The 21,696-nt window shown below is 46.6% G+C and overlaps 2 protein-coding genes across 5 annotated transcripts in view; one reads left to right on the forward strand and one right to left on the reverse strand.

Annotated features, from left to right (window-relative positions):
* LOC127002536 (E3 ubiquitin-protein ligase HECW2-like) overlaps positions 1-8,401 on the forward strand; it is a 50,709-nt gene extending 42,308 nt beyond the window's left edge. For all 4 annotated transcript variants that reach the window (XM_050868634.1, XM_050868626.1, XM_050868609.1 and 1 more), the window contains one exon: positions 187-8,401. In XM_050868634.1, the coding sequence (XP_050724591.1) occupies positions 187-298 (112 nt within the window). In that variant the 3' untranslated portion in view covers positions 299-8,401. The remainder of the gene's footprint in view (positions 1-186) is intronic.
* Positions 1,277-21,423, reverse strand: LOC127002557 (Krueppel-like factor 9). The gene is made up of 3 exons (XM_050868642.1): positions 20,145-21,423; positions 9,572-9,722; positions 1,277-9,193 (listed from the first exon to the last, which is right to left on the reverse strand). The coding sequence occupies exons 1-3, from the start codon at positions 20,842-20,844 to the stop codon at positions 9,085-9,087; spliced, it is 960 nt and encodes a 319-aa protein (XP_050724599.1). The 5' UTR covers positions 20,845-21,423; the 3' UTR covers positions 1,277-9,084.
* Between the last annotated feature and the right edge of the window lie 273 nt (positions 21,424-21,696).

Here is a 21,696-nt window from a genome sequence, read left to right on the forward strand (position 1 = left end):
CGTGAAAGTTCATGTTTGTATTTATCTCTGTACTCTAGGTTTCATCAACAATTCTTTGACCTAAAACAAGTCATATTTGTTTTTTTGTGTAAGTTTACAGTAAAATATTCAGTGCTTATTAATTTCATTGAATAGTGGAAATTCATGGATGATGCACATGTAGACCTCTGATCTCACATCTTGCAGGGCCCACACATGCTTTAACCGCCTGGATCTGCCGCCGTACCCATCTCCTGAAATGCTGTATGAGAAATTGCTCCTTGCTGTCGAAGAGACCTCAACCTTTGGCATAGAGTAGTGCTCATTGTCAGCTTTTGGGAAGTCATTTAAGGCAACTGCTGCACCACCTTTTCAGAAATGAGCTGTTTTTGCTGCATCAGAAGGTAATGCTAGGTGTTCAAAATGGCAGCTAGAGAGACATGATCAGCCATACACAGTATCATGTTCTGTGATCATGCTTATATGGACTTGGGTTATGATCCCCTATGTTTTAGTTCAGGGAAATCATATGCATATGTGTGTACAGGCAGACCCCATTTATTAGTACACCTTTCAGCACTGGTTGGCCATCCTGTTGTACATGTGCATAATGGTACTTAATGGCAAAATCTCTGTATATGTTAAAAAGTTCCCCAGACCATACAGGCATTGATTGAAGTTAATTAGTTCTCTGCTTTAGTATCATTGATTTTGATTAAGTTTTCTAACTAAATTGACCCTAAAAGTCCCATTAATCAAACAGTGCTGAGTTGATAAGGGATACTTAAAATTCTCCATCTCTCCACTTAACCTGTTCTTTTATGGATGATGGCAAGGTACTCGAGCAGTCACCAGTCTGTTTCCACAACATTACACGTGGTGTCCTTTGATGGGTCAACATTTTGCCTTATGACATTATGAAAGATTCTGTAGAGCCAGACAAACAGTCCATTGTCATGGCAACTCTACTTCAAGCATTGCATTTTTCTTATGCTTCCATCTTTCAGACAAAGTAAGAAAAATATGCCAGCAACATGTTACTCTTAAAAAGAGAACAGACGAATAGTTGTCGTACCTTTCAGTGCAAGGATGAACCTTTAGCTTTATAATCAGTGGAGGACTACTTTGACAAAGTGCATTCACAGTACAGTAACTTGACATGGCAGTCACCTCACTGCTGCTCCTTCACAGCCCCTTTCTCCTCCGAAGGTAAAATCCCAGAAAACAATATCTAGTTTCACTGACAAGCTCAGAAATATGATGTGTTTCAAGATCCATGATATGTCAGTTAAGGGTCTTTTTTTTTTTTTTTTTTTTTTATTTATTTATTTTTTTTTTTTTAATGGGAGTAGCAACATATCTCCATAATTATAATTGGCATATAGCACTTGCGAATGCTGATTTTTTCAGCATATCCTTTTTAAACAGAATTCCAGTGCCAAATGTGGTCTGCCTGTAGTCTTCAGATAGTTTTCTATTATTGAAATAACATTTTCTTGTAAATTCAGGCAGTCAGCAGATGTATTTCCAAACCTTTTTCCTCAACCTGTATTATTACCGTCAGTATCAGCTAGAGGTTAGATACTGTTTATTTATATATTTATTTATTTTGTTTATTTATTTGTTTTAGTTATGTTACCTTTAGTCCAAGTACCTTCATCTGAAATGTGATAATTTACTTTTAAGACAGTATGTTTAGCCTCACTGCTCACATGGCAGGCATTACTCTTTGTTCTTGTACATACTCTTTGCTCACAACACTGGTGTCAGACACTAGTGAGATGCTGATAACAAGTTTCCTTAAGCTTTATTTCTTCAGTAAGAGGCAGACACTCAAACTAAGGCTCATTATTGCCATTTACAAGGCCAGTCTTAAAAGTATTGATTCAACAAATAGATGGTAAGTTAATATTTATCTTGAGATTATACACTGTGGTTGCATGATGGAACCAGCAGTATAAGCAGGGCTGGAGTTGTTTGTAGTACAGCTCTTCAAGTTTGGACACAATTTATTATTTTTAGTAGGAAAGCTCATTAAGCTGTATTGACATTTTGCATAGAATAGATAGCAGTGAGAAAAGTTATACATTTCTATTATATCTTTGTAAATAAGGCATTTCTTTTTTTATGATGTGAATGAGGGCTATGTCAGCACTCATCCCCAGCAATAATATTTGATTAATATTTATTTATTTTTTGTTTATTATTATTATTATTATTTTTTTTCACAAGAGCTCTCTTCAGTTTTAGGCATGACATTTTTTCAGGACACTCTTGAATTATCCTTACTAGTGACATTATATTTCAGACTTAAAAACAATTTTGAAAGAAAAAAATTAAACTTAAGTTTTCAGCATTTCATCAGCTTCATTGGTACGGAACTTTTTTTTTATTATTTCATGATGTTTCTTTTATTTCAAGTCATACAGTTGGATTTTATTTTTTACATTAATAATGAAAGCACAAAAATAATTTTAGCACAAAGTATTTATATCTAAATTTTATACAAACATCTTTTTTTCCACTAGTATAAAACCTGCAATGCAATAAGTTTAATATGAATCCTTTTAAATATAATACTTGAAAAAAAATGTGTATTTAATCTTTATATTAGCATTGGCTAAAAAATCCTAATGTCTTTGATTTATTTATTTTCTATTAAAGTGGGGCAATTAAAAGCTGTAGCTATAAACTAATTTCTGGTCAGTAATGATAAAATTTCAGTTTTCACTAAATATTTACCTTGGCCATATCCCAGATATTTAGTGTTGTCTCATAACATAAACAAACATGGCACCAATGAAAGCTGTGACTGAAATGTGTTGCCCAAGCAGTCATAGGCAAGGAGTTCATAGTATTCAACTGTTTATCATACAGTATTATTTTCTACAATATATGACATTTTCTACTGTATGCTAAATCACAGGGTAAGTGACAACCATATTCACAACTTGACAGCAATTTTGTTTCTCCTGCACTCCATATTCCGGCAGTGATGTAGCAGTACAATTTTCACTATTGCTTCTTTTTGTCTGTCATGTTTTGTTTGATATTGTTTCTTTGGCACCACCTCATATATATAGAGATGAGCACATTTTATATTAAACAGACATGCAGATCTTACACACACACACACACACACACACACACACATATGCTATATGCATGCACAGATTGTTTTGAAATTTATTGCAAAATGTGGTCTAAAAGAAACAAACATAAGAGCATGAAACCTAGACTAAACCAGATGGTCTTTCTTAATCACCTTATGACTCAAGGTAGAGATGTTTTTTGCTCCATTATCTCATGATGCAGAATGGTTGCTGAAGAGAGAAAATGCAAAACTCAAGAAAATTGTGTGGAAGTTCACAGGCCTTCTAAATCACAGGACCTAAGTAGTGACACTCACAGACTCTATTTCATTATATATTTATTTATTTATTCAATTATTTATTTAAGTGCATATTTATATGCTTATTTGATAATATTCATCAGCATTGCTATTTTTTAACTTCTATATAATAAGCATAGTATTTGATATATTGCTGCATTTTTCACAGTACATACTTTTGGAATGGGGAAATGGTTTGCAGGAGTAACAAAATAGGACCCACATACCAGGATATGTATATTGATTGATTTTTCATATAGATACCTTTCAGGTTTTTGTACTCTTTGATGAAGTTCACATTTTGCTTAAGTGAAGCATACAGTACTTATACAATAATCCCAAATGGAGGGATTGTGGTAGTCATTGCTTGCATCAGGCACAGTCATCTTATTCCAGTATCATATAGTTTCACCTGATTCAAATAAGCCTGTTCTATGGCTTTCATTTATTTAATGTGTTTATCATAGTTATAATTTCATCATTACCAGAAATGTGTGTATATTTGTCATGCTGGTCTGGACAAATTTTAGTTTGGCTTTAGCCTGTAGTTATTCATGTAGCCACATTATCACCCTCATGAGCATGCATGGCAACTTACAAAATGTACTTTATGATTTATATTAAATAATGCATTTCTGTAGCAATCAGGTCCATTATCGTAATTATGCAGGTCAGTATATTGAGATGTCTAGTTTTCCTTTAAACACTGAAACCTGGTTTGCAGTGCCAAATATTAAGATTCACCATTAGTAATGTGATTTATCCATCATTATGTTTCAGTCCTGTGTCAAAATTATATGTCTAATTTGTATTACTGATGGATGTTGTGAGGCTCACCAGACTTCAAATATTCATCTTACATCATCCCAGCTAAAGATACTGGTCAATGAAAGCAACTCACCAGGATATATTTTTGCATATATATATATATGTATTTGTTTTCTTCGATAATTTCAACTTTGTTTATGGCTAACATAGTTTTCGTACATGTATTACAGGTGTATGATTGTATGGATGAGCACAGTAAATATAAATGTGTGTACAGCATAACAGTATATTATAAGAATTTTTGTTCAAGTATTTGAAAAGTGCTTGTATATATTTTCTCACAGAGGGCAGGTCCATAAACTAACATGTATGGAGTTAATGATAATTTCATAATTTCTTGTGTAATTACACAAGTTCAGCCCTATTGACCGTCAAATAGATAATGCTTAGGTGAGTGATTCTTTATGTCACAACTGATGTGTTAGGATGATGAAAATTACAATATACTGATGCTGTGGTTGGTCTTATTCAGGAAGGCAAAACAATGAATGTCAGTCTGCCGTGTGCCATGTATGTTACTCACTTCATCTCAATATATAAATGAGCTGCAAAGCCACAAGCCTGATTGCCATGTCTTTGATTGCACTAAAAAAATATCTATGTTTTATAGAAGAGTATTATATTTTGAAGCAGAACATAGTAGCACTGTTTTCTCAAGAAGATCTTCATGGTTTTGCTGTTTGGCTGCTCAGTGATAATAATAGTATGGAGAACTGAATGGTGTAACATGGAATAAAGAATTATGTTTATCTTATCCATTAGAACATGTTTCTCTGCAACTAGTTCCTGTACAGCAATGGGATACTGTTTCAAATGTTACTTTATATCTGATACCTGTTTTTCAACAGGAAGTGGATACATTTTTTAATAGTTCCTGTTTACCAACAGGGTATATAGTGTACATCCATGCTGACATGGGAGCATGGCATACATGCAATGGTATTCATATGTATTTTGTAATTTCACCTGCAATCCATCCCTTAACACAAAACATCTATCCATACTTCTAACAAGAATTCCACCTGAAGGATTGTCCCCAGAAAAAGTCCTAAATGCTTTGTTTATATACTCTTTTCTAAGCATCAGTACCATCCCTCCCTTTGTTCTTTCATGTTTTCCTCCTCCATCTACCCTGAGGTCATGCAGCCAGTCCTTGGGTTTAACTCTCAGCTCTACATACTCATTCCACCTTAGCAGTGACACCTTTTCCTCTCATATCCATACCATACATCCTCACTACATGGTAAATCTCACCTCATTAGCCCACATGCTCCTTTCAAGTAGCTCATCTCCAATGCATATTCATTCATATCTATTGTGACTTGTTTCATTTACCATGTCATACTGCCATGACACTCAGCGTCTTATTTACCATCATTTCAGATAATTATGACAAGCCATTTTATCCTCCTGTGACTAGTGCTTTATTCACATATCAAAGCACCCTCTATCTGATTTCTCTGATGTGACTAATCATCACCAGTATGTTACATTATCTTGATTACCTACTGTGGAGGGAAGTCCAGCTTCATGGCAAAAACTGAATCGGTGGAAAATTGTCGGATGTGAAGAACTTGGCCTGTATCATATTAGTTTGGAAGTTATGATTATGTCAGGGTTTAGATTAAGTAAATAAATATATGAAAGAACCAAGAAAGAACATGGTTATTATGGTGTTTAATCTAAGGTAGTTCTCATAAAAAAATCCTCCCCAAGAAATGGAGATTAATAACACCACTGCAGTCTGTTGCATATTGTGAGATTAATAGGTATGCAGCTCCTATATTACAAGAGGGATGAGATTAGAGTCTGAAGGCCCCTCTACCCCACTCAGTTGCACCATTACAGTTACAGCCTTATTTGAATTTTTTCCAAATATACACATAATATCAGTTTAAGTTTTGCTGCTTTATTGGATGCAAAACTGAAATGCTAAATTAGTATTGTTTCCTTTTGCCTCTCAGCATGTAGGCATTTCAAAACCAAGACAATATTTCATGCAGTTACTAGGTTACTTAACACCACTTATCTTATATCTCTTTATTTACACAACTTTCAACATTGTTTTCAGTATTATGAAACAAACCACTTCTAGTTTGATGATAATGAGCATTTCTCAAAAATATCTGCTCATGGTGAGTTCCTTTGTGAAAGACATGAGAGGATAACACTGTGACAGGCAGCAGCCAATGCCACCCAATGAGCTCACAGCCTCCCGGCACCTCTCTCGGCCACTTCAGGTAAGGTAGAGTAAAGGGCATTAACTCAACTTTCATATTTATGGTAGAAATGTGTGAATATATCGTGGCCAAAGAAAATGTCCAGCCAGGTGCTGGACCACTAAGAACACTCCAGCTTTGTCATCACAGTAAAAAGTTTAGTCTAGGTGTGCTATATGGATACCATTATTAGTGTTTCTTGAAACTTAGCCTACAATATCACAAAGCTTGAATAGTGCAATCACTTCGTGTTAAATTTCTACAGCATGACACTGCAACAACATGAGCTGAGGTGTACTGGCGGCCCGATGCCCCAGGAGCGGCATGACAAGTGAGTCATGATTATAAACATTTTGTATTTATTTATGCACATTCATTAATAATAACTATGTCTTTTGTACAGAGAAAAGAATAACTTGGTCATGATTATGATGTGTAAGTCTAACTGTGAGGCATTAAACAGTCCAAAAGGTAGAAACACTGCACACACTCATGCACACAATATACATGCTGTCTGCCACTGATATGTTTCCCCATTTATCCTTGTTGTGTTCCCCTTTATCAAGCTGACAGCAAGGGAGTCAGTTTAAAGTTAAGTACATCAAATAAGTACAGTTTTACAAACAAATTGTCCTTCCCAACACTGGCTTACTATTCTTATTTGGCACTGTTCCAAGATATTAAAACAATACACTGTTTGCCTTCACACTACAGTTTACATCAAAAGTAAAAACTAAGACAATTTGAGCCATAATTTTATTGAAAAGTGTTGAATATCCTTGTGCTTCACACTGAGAAAAGTAAAATAAATAATTGTTAAAAAAATTGCTCTCCCTTAACTAAGGCTTGTAAGAAATGAGACATTCCCACCTCCCTTCATATGGCACTACAACTGAGGTTTCCTTATTTCACAGGAAAATATAGACTTCAAAGACCTTTAAAAATTACAATTCCCAAAAAAACTTCCCTATCAAGCACTGACTCCTAATTCCGGTATGTTGCAGCTCGCACGACTAGATGTATGGTACAAGGAGTTGTGCTCAGTGTAACACCTCCTTATAGCTATCTACCAGAGACATACACCTTTTATATAAATACTAATACATTCATGCCTTCTTTCTATTGTTTGAATAGTTCAATTACAAAATTATAGCCCTGACTACTAAAGAGGTGTGTCTTTCAGGTGGGCAGTAGTATATGGCAGGTGGTCTGTATCTCTAGGCTGAGGCTTCACAGTAACTGATTTCACTACTACTAGAGTTCATCGATACACTGATTCCTTAATTCTGCTTATAACTTAATATGCATTCCAATCAACAGCTGCAAAACGGTGTTCCTTGAAAGGAATGCAAGAGGTATGCAAAATATTGTTGAGTGTGCGATACATGGAGTATGGTACAGTATACAGTATATAGATATATAAATAATGCCTAACAGTAAACATAGAATTCCTTGGCAATTATGCTCATATTGAGATGACTCTACATTAACAAACATGCGGGAGAACAAGAGGGTATGGGTGGTGGAGGTCCCGCCGGGCTGAGCACATGCACACTACTGCAGCAACACTGGTGCTCAACCTTCTAAGGCACTTCTTAGCACCATCTAAAGTAATAACAATGCTCAAAACAATGTAATGAAGCAGCTGGTGTCTTTTGCTATTGTGAATGCAAAGTGATAACCAAGAAATGCTGACGAATTAGAATAAATAAGAATTACTGTTGGGCAAAACAAATTAGAAAGGCAACTAGGAGGCAGGAGGACAAGGTATCATACTGCTTTTCTGGTTTCACAATGCCTACAATACTGACCCATGAAATAAAAATATAAAAAAATAATTTCAAAACTACATTTCATTCTGGAACATTATCTCTGGGTGGCAGCATAGCTCTCTCTCTCTCTCTCTCTCTCTCTCTCTCTCTCTCTCTCTCTCTCTCTCTCTCACACACACACACACACACACACACACACACACACACACACAGTATTGTACATAGATGGGTGTGACAGCCTCAGTGACCTGGCACTGTGTGGGTCAGGTAGGCAACACAGCCAGTTCAGTGAGGGGGCAAACTGCCCTGCCTTTCATTGTCTTACTCAGCAGAGCAGTCTGAACTGAGGGAACACGGGTGCTGCTGGGACATGTGCATTTTTACAACCATATGTATTGTTACGACATGTATAATTATTGAGTTTTCAAACACCAGTGCCTCACACTGGTAAAGGGAGTTAAAAATACATCCACGTATATAAAAACAGGCATCAGGGACCGATCACACCAAGTATAGGTACAAGACATCAGCTTTGAGCAGATGATGAGAGGTGAGCTGGTCACTGGTAAGGTATGTTGCACTTCATTACAGAACGCTGAGCAAAGAGGTTTTGTGTGGTATGCCTCACACACCTGAGTGGGTAGAGCCTAGCTATTTTTCAAGATAAATTTTATGTACAAGTGAAAAAGATGAAACCATAACTTTAGAATGTGGATGAGATGCAAGTGTTGCAACACTTGTTTCTGTTCTTGCCTTGTTCCAGAGTCACAGAGCCACAACGTGTGTGTCTCACAGCCCTAACTCAGTGCTGGAAACAAGCATTTTGTACTGTGCAGCAACAGGTCCGCTCACGGCACAGCGGCAGCTACGACAGGCAACCTAGGTTAGGCAGACCTCAAGGCGAAGACATTTCCTCACTGTCCGAGGCGGTGGTGACGGGGGTGGCCTGGCGCCGCTGCCGCAGGAGGGTGGGGTCAAAGTCCGGGTGTCTCCGCGCATGCTTGCTGGAAGGACACAATATTTCTTCATGACACAAATGTTCACTTACACTTGTGAATAAAACTGTGATTATTGCTGCACAGAAACTTTTGATTTCATCAAATACTGCGAAGCAGCTGAAATTTGACACAAATGTTTTAGCTTTGGCAATATTTTGTTTTATATTTCTTAAATTTTAGGGACATTTTTATTAACAATTATTTTTCTACACAAACTGCTACCTAACGCTAAAAATGTTAAGTTATGTAAGTTGATTGACAAAGCTATTTCAACTAGTCACTATTTCCTAATTTCGTATAATTTCGGCGTCTCTGAGATGAAAATAAGACTAACTATACTACGACACCAGTTGGTGAGAGGAAAAATGAAGTGCGTCACCATACCTGAGGTGGTCTGAGCGCATGAACCTCTTCTGGCAGACGGGGCAGACGAAGTTCTTCTCGCCGGTGTGCGTCCTGGTGTGCCGCGCCAACTCGTCGCTCCGGGCAAACCTCTTCCTGCAGCTCGGCCACGAACACTCGAACGGCCGCTCGCCTGTGGGCAGCACGGCGTGTGAGTACAGAGGGAGGAGAGGGTTACGCGGACTCCTCTTGCAAATTAAATTATTATTGTAGATTACACAAAAATTTAAAAAAACTAGTACATTCAAGTTTATCTGTATCATCCCACTCACCCATGTATACATATGTATACTGGTAGCCAAGTTAACAAAATCTTACTGGGGGAATGTTTAATAATATTTTGGTATGGATATTCATGCCTACTGCTCAATGTAAGGATGTATTCTGAAGTGTGGGTGCTCGATGACGCATTGTTACGTTGTGAAATCTTGGAATCGGCGGGAAAAGGGGGCGCGAACCGCGGGTTAGAGGCACCGCCTTTGTCACCAGCTGCCGACCGTTATCCGCCCCTCCGCGCCCCGCCCCGCCCCCTCAACCCGCACGCAAGGCCCGGCAGATGTGCGACGAGCAGCTGCCATGCCGACCCGAGCTAACGCCCTCCCGCCCACTACCTTGCTCGCCGCCACTGCCAGGCACCAGGTAGCAAGACGTCGTCATGGAGATCCCCGGCCACTTACCTCACCCGGCCGACAGCGCTGAGTCCCGGGGCGCCCTCCTTCCTCCCACACCTACCCCCTCCCTCCCGGTGTGTGTGTGTGTGTGTGTGTGTGTGTGTCCAACAGGTTTTGTGGTAACGCTATCCATTCGATACCTACTTGCTGATGACAAACATCATGCTTGGTAATCTCTCTCTCTCTCTCTCTCTCTCTCTCTCTCTCTCTCTGATGAATCTCATCTTTTGAAGTTGCGTGTGACGCGGGAAGCAAGCGGGGCGGGGCAGGTTAGCTGGCCTGGCTCGGTGCCGCGCCTTCCTTTCCTGACGTCACGGGCCAGCTGCCTAGCAGCCTGTGACGTCACAGACCCTCCGCCAACATGTGACGCCGCTCAGACGATGTGAAGCTCCCTGGCCATGCAGCTGTACCACACCAGCCCGAAGCACAGGTGTGACGAGCCGGCCCCTCATGTCCATAGCCCACACGGTTTCCCTCTTTAAAAATGTCTTCCCATAGCTATGACTATTCCACGCATTTACTCGGCCACAATCTCCTACGCGAGTCACAAATAAACATCCATTCCGTATGCACAGTCACCTTCCGTTCATTTGCCTTCCCTTCTCTAATGCAATCTATCTTCCACTCGCATCCCTGAGTTACCTAACAGATGCCAGTAATTCCTAGCGTCTCGATTCCAGCACATTCCAGTAACCAATGTATGCGTGTATACATGTCGTCAAAACCAGTGGTTACCTGCCCCAAGTCTTAATGTAACTCACCATGGCACACGTTGGGTAGCGTTTTCATTAAACTTTATCTACCAATACGACGCAATGGGTGGAGGACGCATGGCGCCAGCATCATATGATTCGATCGAATGTGATGTCGAGCAACGTTTTGCTACCAGCTCACGCTCCATCCCGCCCGCCCTTCATCTCGGGTATCTCTCATGCCGCTGGCGTGGCGGGCCCTGAATCGGTTCCCAATCACCCTGCATTCCCCTGTAGCCCTTACCCACCGCTCACCACCACCATGCCCCCTCCAGCCAGACCTGCCTCCCCGCACGGTTGCCGCTCACTCCCGCGACCCTTCCTCACCCTGGCCCGTCCTTGCTAGGCTGAGGCTCCACCATCTCCCCTCTCCGGCCCCTCGCCCACCTCATCGATCAGGTAAAGGAAACACGAGCAACGACACTGCCAGCACCACTCCCACTCGCTAACCTCGCGTGGCCTAACACCTGCCGCCTCCCACTCGCCGCGCACCCAACCCCTGCGAGCGGTGCACCACATGATCACGTGGTGAAATGTTCTGCCGCACAGTGCTGTGCTGGAAAACAACAGATATGCGTTGCCTCATGCCTGTAACCATGAACACCAATGAAGGTAAAGAGCTGAACAGCGTCAAGGTCGCCATTACGACTGCCGGCCACACACACCCTCCTGGCCTTGGTCAGGTGCTCACACAGCCTCCCTGGTGGGCGTGGCCGGCACTACTGTCTTGGCTCCATGAGTGGCACAGAGGGCCGGCGTCACCCGCCACGCCTCGCCCGGCGGGACGCGGGTGTTGGGCCGCCCACACACAGGCACGCGCTACCGCAGCGTGACGGGCTGCCGGGAGTAACATCACGCCACGCCGCGCACCGCAGCCTCCCTACCCGCGTGGAGCTCAGCTTAGTCCTCGATTGGAGGGTTGTGTTGCCCACCAACGGCTGCAACGAAAGCTACACCACTCTAATCTACCTAGACTCCCGGGAACAAATGTATACCCCCATCTACGAGCTGTCTAGTCCAAAGTTAACGATGCCGGTAATCCAGTCCAGAAGGCCAACACATGCCAGCCAGCCGTCCTCAATAGTTAATAAATCAGGAGAAAAGTTAACGCAACCAGTGAAAATGTCAATAAACTCCTGCGATGAAAGACAAAGAAGGCAACAAAGTTGGTGCACAGATAACTGGTGGCGTCCGTGATAGCGGCGAGATGTGAGAGCAGCGTCACCTGCTGCCCGCCGGCCTCCAGCCCAGCCACTCATACCACGACTACCTCCACTTCCACCGGTCCATGAAACAAGGAAGGGAGGGCAGAGGTGTGAGGGGCGGTCTGTTGAGGGACGACGCTCAAGGCCAGTGACGAGACTTCCATCTCCTCTCCCCCCCCGCCCCCCCCTACACTTTATTAGTGACGAGTCCCTGCAAATACCGGGCCAAGGAGGGAAGCCATCGCACAAGAGACGAGTAGCCCTGAGTACGGATGTACCCAAGAAGTGTTCTCTTTCTTTTTTGTGGTGCACTCAACGCCCTTCTCTCTCTTCTTACCAACACAAATAAACAGTGAAAAGGACACCGATCACTGTCCATAAAGGGTAACAAGAAAAAAAATCAGCTCTCGCCTCTACGATTTCTCCTCGCCCGTCCCCTACATCCTCCCTCCAACTTCGACCTCGACCGCCTCTCACCTCACCTTCACTCCCACCTTCATCTCCCATCTCTGACCCCAGCCACCCAAGCCCCCAACCGTCCCTGCACGCCACACACATCCTCCTCCTCCTCATCGTCAGCGCTCAGGAACCGACGAGAAACAGGAAATACGTACAGCAGCCACCTATGCTCTGTGGGTCCTACATCCGCTGTTATCCACCCTCGCGTTACCGTCGCGCCCCCACACCAACTTCGCCATAATTGTTTCCTTTAACCCCCCCACCCCCCTCATCCTCCCACGCCCCCTCCAGCCTGCTCATGCACGCCCACGTCCGACGCTTCCCGGCACCCCACCCATTTCGATCTTCAAGCCTTCACGAGCGAATTCAACCCTCGCTTCCTCCCAGGATATCAACAGCACCAAAATAAACAGCGACCATGTGAGCTTGAAACTAAAGTAACGCGCCTTGAACAACTTCGCCAATGTTCTCTCTCTCTCTCTCTCTCTCTCTCTTACTTGTTTGTCACGTCACTAAGCACCTTGCCAACCCGGCCGCAACTGACGGCTCCTTTGATTGATTTCCTCTACTCTTGAGAAAGTGAGAGCCAGACACCCCATAGATCCGAGACGCCTTACAACAGCTCCGTGTGAAGCACTAGAAGACCCCCGACTCTCTACTGACCAGCAATCACTAAGAAAAAAGCACCTGAAAACCAAAGTCTACAGTCCGGATCTTTAGGAGGACCTGGGGTAGTAAGACTCAACTGGCCACACCATCTGTCGGGCAGCCCTTACCGGCGGATGATGGGTGGGGAGAGCTGTGGGAAGTCTCAGGCCGTGGGTAAAGTTGGACCACCCTAGAAAGTAAAAGTAATTTCGTTCGGGAGAGACCTCACCGACTTTCACCGTGACTGAAACATTTGCCCGCTGGACGAAGTGATAGCGCCTCTTCTGCCTCATGCCGTGGGCTGTGTCTGGGTGCTCAGCCGTCTCAGTACATGACAGTGATGGCGAGAGGACGTGATATGAACTCCGGAGCGAGCGAATGCGTGTGGCATGCACGGCCTTGTGCCAGAGTCTTCGGGACACATACCCCCGCAACATGTGGTCAGTGTCTACGAACACCTTCATCCCTATTGGCTACTCGTGTGCCGTAGTGGCGGTCTGGTGTATGGGATGCTGATGTCATGGTAGTGGTGCAGTGTGAGGTGCTGAAGGGGGTTGTGATGTGAGGGGTAATGATTTGTGGGTTGGTGAAGCTGTATGTGTGTATGGGGTAGGGGAGGGTGATGGTGTCGATAAGGTGTGCTATAATGTATACGTGGAGGTACGATTGTGGTGGTGTATTATATGAAGGGGTGGTGTTGTGTGGTGGGTGTGGAGGGTTGGAGGATGGCGTGGGAGGTGGTAGTGGACTGGTGTGTGGTTGGGGAGGGGTGCTGTGTGGGTGTGGGGGGTATGACTGTAGGAGGGGGGTGCGGGTACAGACCCCGGACGTCCAAGGCTACCGACGAGGAGGGCGAGGTAGGCGGCGCAGGTGGAGGTGCGCGAGGCCTCATGCACCACACCCACCACCTTCCCGGACGAGAAAGCAGGTGGTGGTGGTGGAGGTGGTGAGGCGACCCTCGGCGTGTGTTGGAGAGACAGGCAGCAGCAACAGCAGGTCACCCCGCCGCTATCAGATAAGGCGGTGAGGAGAGGCCGCGCCGTGTGTCTGGCTGGTCTGGAGACATCACCCTTAGCCTCGATACTCCTAACTTTATCGAAATCTTCGTAAGTTAAGCTGACGCGGATGTTTGAGCGCCACGGCTACCTTGTTAGTCAACCTTGCAGTTAACCTTGAGGACGGAAATGTCGCCGCCCGTGAGCATGTATTTCTCCCCGTTCTGCCTCCTTGTGACGCTGCTCCGGCTGCCGCATACAAAAAAAAAAAGAAAAAAAAGAAAAGAAACAAAACAAAAGAGACTGCGACAAATTACAGGTGTAGGAAGGCCGTCCCCGAAGCCCGAACCCTCGACACGACACGGGCTGGGCTGGGCTGGGCTAGGAGGAGTGCAAGGCTTAGGGCTGCCTACCGACCAACCAAGGACGGGATTCGCCAAGAGGTTTGATGGAGAAAGGGACGAAACGCGGATAGTATACGGAGAAACTGAAGTGGAGGAGGAGGAGGAGGAGGACTACAGAGTGATGGCGACACATGCGATACTCTCCCAAGATCTCAGTCCTCAAGCCGCTGTTGCGTAATGCCGAGGGGGGTGTGGCCAGGCAGTCGTGGAGGTGGTGATGGTGCTACGTGGTAATGGTGTGGTAGGAGGGGAAGGGGAGGGAGCGGCGGGGGGAGTGGTTGGTTGAGTCTGCAATGGTTGGTGAATGCGTTGGTAGGGAAGGGATGGAAAGTGTCGAGAGGCGGCGGCGGCGGCGGCGGTAGTGGTGGTGATAGGGCGCGGGGGGCAAGGCAAGCCGGGGAGGTGACGTGTAGGGTCTGGTTGGGTCCTCTCAGCTGGGGTCGCGGGTATAATTGTAACCAAGTATACCTCGTGGCCGGGGAAGAAGACGGAAGAAGAAGAGGAGGAGGTGGAGGGGAAGAAGGGAGGGCGTCGACATGCACTGGGGGGAGGGGGGGAAGGCGGAGAGCCAAGCCGCCCCAGACTGGCAGGTGCAGGGCTCTGACGCAGTACACACACACACACACACACACACACACACACACACGAAGACAAGGACATTAAAAAACAAATAAAAGCATCTAACCCAAGCCATCACTCCAAGACATAAGCTGACGAGTGTGTGTAAATAAATGCATGAGTGAGTAGGTGAGTGAGTGAGAGGGTGCGTGAGTGGGCCGTGGGTGTGCTTGGCTGCGACTTACACAACCTGACGGGCCGCGCTTTCCCCAAGGCGCGCAACGGGAGTCAGCCACTGTCTTGTTGGTGACCGCGGGCATGAGGAGCGTCTGGCTGGCGGTCCACACGTGTTGCACTCGACTCTCGGCTCTCAAGAGGTTTCGGCGCTGGCTGTTATCATGCGTCTACGTATCAAATCTCCTCAGCCACCAATGAAAGAACTCCTATCGCCTCACAGTAGCGTTTAAACATCGGAATAAGGGCAAAAAGATCCAATACTGATAATTATCTATCTACTATCACCCTCAACTTCGGCTTCAACGTATCAAACCTTCTCTGGCACCATTGAAAGGCCTCATATCGCACTGCTGTAGCTTTTAAACATCGGAATAAGGGCAAAAAGATCCAACATTAATAATTATCTATCAATCACCCTCAACTCTCGGCTTCAGCGTATCAAACCTTCTCAGCCACCAATGAAAGAACTCCTATCGCCTCATAGCAGCGTTTAAACATCGGAATAAGGGCAAAAAGATCCAATACTAATAATTATCTATCACCCTCAACTTTCGGCTTCAGCGTATCGAACCTCTGGCACCATTGAAAGGCCTCGTATCGCACTCCAGTAGCTTTTAAACATCGGAATAAGGGCAAAAAGATCCAATACTAATAATTATCCATCAATCACCCTCAACTTTCGGCTTCAGCGTATCAAACCTTCTCTGGCACCCTTAAAAGGCCTCGTATCGCATCGCAGTAGCTTTTAAACATCAGAATAAAGGGAAAATTATTTAACTGATAATAATACATCCACTATCACCCTCTCAAATAAATGACCGGTAGAGAAACACGAATATACGGCGTTGGTGAATGAATATCAATAAGTAAACACATAATTTAAAGTGCCAACATGCCTCGTATCGCACCCGCAGTAACACTTAAGCATCGGAACAAGGGCAAAGGATTCAATACTAATAATTTTATCCTTTATCCATTATCACCCTCTCTAAATATCGGTAAGGAGACACGAATATCTGGTGTTAAGTGAATATCAGAACGTAAACATAAATAATTTTTAAAGTGCCAACATACGAAACTTAACGCACCGCCTTAATTAACGAGAAAATTCATCACCAAAGCAATAGTAACAGATATACTGTGTTTAAAAGCCATAATGAACTAACTTAATGAGGGTAAAGGGGTGTCTAAGGTGTTTTTTTTTTTTTTTTTTTAGTAAAGGAAGCAGCTCAAGGGTAAAAATAAATGAGAAAAAAAACAGCCTGCTAATCACCGCCCCTATAAAAGAGTATATTGTAGACGAGTAGCCAAAAAAAGGGAGGTCAGTTTTGGGTGGAAGAAACAATATCTAAATTCAAAATCTTAATTCGTCGGAAGCCTTGATTAGTTCTCTGAATCGTCACCATCCGCTCGGCTCGGTGACGTAAAACCGGTTGCTTGGGGGGACACGGACACGTCACAACGCACTCATGACGTCACCACTCGCTTTCCGCTGACCGACTCAACTCAACCCCGACTTCCATGAGTGCTTGCGCTCTCTCTCTCTCTCTCTCTCTCTCTCTCTCTCTCTCTCTCTCTCGTCAGCCAAGTAGAAAGGTCAGTGTCACCAGCGAGGGCGGTCGTAAGGATTCTTTGTTGCTAAGAACAGAAGGAAAGGAAGAGAAATAAAAAATCAGGGAGTGAAGGAAATGGAGGAAGAAAGAATAAGAGAGGAAAAAGGCCGGAGAGGGGAGGAGGAGAAGCAGGATTAACAAATAAGGAAGAGGAAGAAAAAACGGATTAGGGACAGGAAGGATTGTGGAGAGCTAAAAGCAGTAGTTCAAGAGCGTGCAGTATAAGTATCACCGCCTGGAGGAGGAGGAGGAAGACAGAGGAGAGCCCCACCCCACATCCTCACCCCCGCCGGACCACCTGCCGCCTTCACATGGGACACCACCAACGCAGATTAAATATACGTGAACCCGGGACTTGGGCGAGCAGGCGGGCACGCCCCTCCCGGCCTCCCCGCCGCTATAGTTTCTCTTCCTCCCTTTGTGCAGTGTCTCCCACTAGGGGCGGCCGGCAGTTTAGCTTTACTCACCCCCCCGGGCGATCGTGTTACTGCTGGTGAGGGTGACAGGCGGGCGGCCCCTCTTGCCCTTCCTCCCCCCTCCAGAAACCTTTACCTTCCCAACGGCGCACCGGCCCCACTTAGCGTTAAAAGCCACATTACGAAGTGTTGCCGATTTTTGTGATACATACGAGAGAGAGAGAGAGAGAGAGAGAGAGAGAGAGAGAGAGAGAGAGAGAGAGAGAGAGAGATTCCCATGGTGGTGACTGAGGGTGTCATAATTAGCACTGTACACCTCCGCTTGGCGTTGATCAATTCCGAGGCGGTGAGGGGGCGTGTCACGAGCCACTGATGCGGTAGTGGAGGCGGGTGAGGGCCGGGGCCCCGGCTAGGCCCTGGCCCACATCCTGCCTCAGAGGGCCGACGCTCGCACAAGTCTCTACCTCGCAATCTTTGGGATGACAAAAACTTACTCTTCCCTACACTTTGTTTGGGCGTGGCCACTGTTCGCCTCTCGCCCTCCTCCCGCCCGTAACACCCTCCGATGAGTCCCTAACTTTCTCAAATCATGTCGACCGAGGTTAAAACTCTCGGTGGAGTGACCACGTGGAGGCCCCGGGAAGCCATAGGATTACCTATCGCAGTTTTCTTCATGCTGACGGCACTCTACGCGTCAACATTCGTATCACTTAAGGCGCAGAGAGGGTTGGGGGGTGGTCTGTAGGCGAGGACTAAGTGGGTCAGCAGCGATCCAGGTTGGACCTTGACACCAGCAGCTGTGCGCCGAACATAACTCTCGTCCACCTCGACGCCTTGGTGTATACGCGTGTCCTCATCAGCCCCTTGATACGCCCGCACAGCTGAGGCAACCCGACCCCCGTAGACCCCCAGGCCTCACGCTCTCCTGCGGAACCAGGCGACGCTAAACTATTTCCTTGAGCAAGGGGCGCCCAGCCAACCCTCCAGCGAGAACATCCTGGAGGATTTACGGTCACGGCCACCTGTGGCGGTGATCAATACCCGGGTTCAGATCAGCACCGCCGCCCCCGTGACCACCTGCCCACCCCTTACATATGCTTGGCGCTGCGCCCACCTTCACCTGCCCGGACTCACCTGAGGTAATCATGTGTCTTGCCGGTGGCCAGCGCGAGGGCGCCCACTGCCCCCTACCAAAGGTGAAGGGCACCACCATCGACCACTTTTTGGGGCTGCCCCACCCTGTTCAAGCCTGTTGGCCTCCGTGAACACTCAACCCCTAGCCCCAGCCACGTGGCCCCGTGGAGGTCCGACCCTCGCCCCAGCCTCCCCTCACCCAGCAACCCAACCGTCGGAGCCACAAGCCGCCGGCGAATGACGAGCAGTGAAAAGTTATGGTGACAGACGCCCTCCGTGCTGCGTCCAAACCATCCCTGACACACACCCTCGCCGCGCCCACCACCAGCGCAGCAGCCTGCCTCCTACTGTTCTAGTTCCCCGAGGTTAGCGCCTCGAACACCAATGGCCTCCACCCTATTTAAGTATTTCTCTCCCTCTTGGGAAAGGCCGAACAATAGCGAGCAACAATAAAGCTGATGGGTGGGGGACGCCCCCCTCAGCCTTCTTATCCAGCACAGTCACGTAATGTTCATGCACACCTACGAGCGTAAGGCCTTGCAGCCAGCGGAGAAGGGCGTCGCCATGTAATTGGCCCTAAAGGTTGCACAGCAGCGAGGGAAGAGGAACTAGGGGAGTGAGAGGAGGAAGCAACCTTGGCCAGGGGCCAGAGCGGGGGTAAGAGAGGGGGAGGGAGTGTGGCCACTGTGTCAACAAGGTGGTAGCCACCACCTCCCCGCCCACCCTCACTATATTCTCTGCAACACTATTGATTCTAAGGCGACATCTGCCTTCACCGGTGAGGGAAGCTGCCCCTGTGTGGAGGAGAGAGGGAGGGAAGGTGACCCTGGCGTAGGCCCTCCGCTAAGAACTCCAATATTGACTAGCGACGGGGTGCTGCGTCAGGTAGTGGGTGTGGCCGCGACCCCAACCAGCCACGCCCACACCTCTTCCCTCCCAGCAACGTTACCCAAGTCTTGGTCAAAACCACAAGCTTTCCAAACAAGAAACTTTTCATTCTCTTGTCATGCTCCGTGTCCCTCGACGAAAGGTGGGCGGGAGGCAACTCAACGAGATTCAAGAGTCTTCAATTAATTAATCTATAAGGGAAGGCAGTACTGTTTACCGGCAGTTCACACGGGCGGGATGCGCACAACACAAAAAGTTTATGGAGTAGGAAAACAGGTAGAAGGTAAGCTCATGAGGGAGGCAGGTTGTGCAGTGCAGCTGCCAGCTTTCACCCGCCCCTCGCCCGCACAGCTGCCGACCAACGCCCCGGCGGCACCACCCTCTCCCATAAGCACAGAAAAAAAATGACGAAAAACTTCCCCATCGCACAACTTTCCTTGAGGTGGCCCCTAACCCAGTGCGCCGCGCCCCGAGGTCAAGATCCCGCCGCTCTCCCGCCAAGTTATCTCTCTCAAGGATAACAAACTTTAGACTTATGATAGCGGCCTCGCCTCAGAAGGAAGGACTTTACTCACCTGTATGTGTCCTCAGGTGTGCTTTCAGGTGTGAAGATTTGCCGTAGATTTTATCACAGCCGGGGAAGGTGCATGGATGGGCACGCTTGTCCTCCACCTTGAGCTGGCTTGAGCGGCCCCGCCCTCGCCGCCCACTCAAACTACGCGGGTTTGGGGTGGAATCTCCCTCTCTTACCGGCGCCTCGGATTCTACTCTCTTGCTGTAGTCCAAAGGCGCTTCCTGTGTCTCGGGCTGCTGCTGCTGTTGCTGCTGCTCTGGGAGGGGCTGGGGTTCCCTGGGTGAGGGCAGGGGGTCTTCCCGCACTTGCTGCACGCGCTTCAGGTCAGCGAGGATACGGGCGATCAGGTACACACTCTGGTCTGTTTCCGAGGGAGGACAATACGAGTGGTCCTCCAGAGTGGGCGTCGGTGGGGAGGGAGGCGTAGGCGGCGTGGGTGGCTGGTACATATGGTGGGCGGGGGACAAAGGGGGCGGGTGGGTGTATTCCACTGATGGGGAGTGTTCTGGGCTTGGGGCGGGTGTGTGTGTGGGCGGTGGGTCATGGTAGGTCTGCTGCAACGGCAGATTAGTTTTTACATGAAGACGTGGGCGCTGACTGTTAGTGTCGGGAGCCGCCCACGGGCTCACCCGGCCCCCGCCCTTCATGGCCACCAGACACGCCGCTGCATTAAGGTCCTCTTCAAGGGTCAGAGTCGCCATTGTGATCACCAGAAACACTCAAATCTAATAACTATCAAAAAATAACCACACAGAGGACAAACGCAAGGACACGGGGAACTGGAGCGTCTCTCCCCGGCCACGAGCAACGCTAAACTGCGCCTTCACGTGCTGGCAGTACGCTGCTTCTCCGCTCCGGCGGGATCAGCTGATGAGTTGCTGCGGCGCACCATGTGGGCTACACTTTACTTATTCAACTTATTTTTTTCACTTTTATCACACAAATTAGTCAAGTTATACTGTTTGTCCACGCCGTTAGTTTGGAGGATGCAGTAAACTAACGCTGAGCTCACTTATTGTCCAAGAAGCCTTCTCGTGCACGAAGGACGTAAACAATCTTCCACATTACTTTGTCATGAGGAGTTGGTAGCTCCTAGGTGGCTTATTGAGGCTCTTCTTGTTGTGATATTCAGGTAGATACTTATCCAGGTATGTGTTAGTGCGTGCCACTGTAGGGAGAGGACGTGGTGTCACCCAAGGTGTTGTAGGCGGTGCTAATGTGTGGCAGGGAGGTGTGGCGAGGCGGCCAGCAGGCAGCGTGGCGGGCAGCCCGTTGTGGTGGTGGCGGGTCTTGTGGGAGGGACGGGGAAGGCCACGTGTTGGCCCACACAAACGTGGTCGCCGCACAAGGGATTTCCTCATTTCCTTACTTGCCGTACCATCTTTCCTCGAAATCTTTCCTAACCCTTCATCTGATCCGAGAGAATGCAGACGAATAAATGTAGCATGACATCACTACCTGTAAGTATAACCTACACATGTTCATTGACGGAGCATCCGTGGGCCAACATGTGGGTTGGCCTCTTCCCCTGTCAATGGTTGTGAGCCAAGAAA

Source organism: Eriocheir sinensis, chromosome 2 (assembly GCF_024679095.1).
Source record: "Eriocheir sinensis breed Jianghai 21 chromosome 2, ASM2467909v1, whole genome shotgun sequence".
NCBI classification, from domain to species: domain Eukaryota; kingdom Metazoa; phylum Arthropoda; class Malacostraca; order Decapoda; family Varunidae; genus Eriocheir; species Eriocheir sinensis.

Bases quoted from the DNA above. Each gene is read 5' to 3' on its own strand.
- LOC127002557 (XM_050868642.1), bottom strand. From the start codon at position 20,844: ATGGCGACTCTGACCCTTGAAGAGGACCTTAATGCAGCGGCGTGTCTG. The intron at 9,723-20,144 runs GTGAGTAAAGTC...TGCTGCCCACAG, and splicing joins ACACCTGAGGACACATACAG to GCGAGCGGCCGTTCGAGTGT. The intron at 9,194-9,571 runs GTATGGTGACGC...GTGTCCTTCCAG, and splicing joins ATGCGCTCAGACCACCTCAG to CAAGCATGCGCGGAGACACC.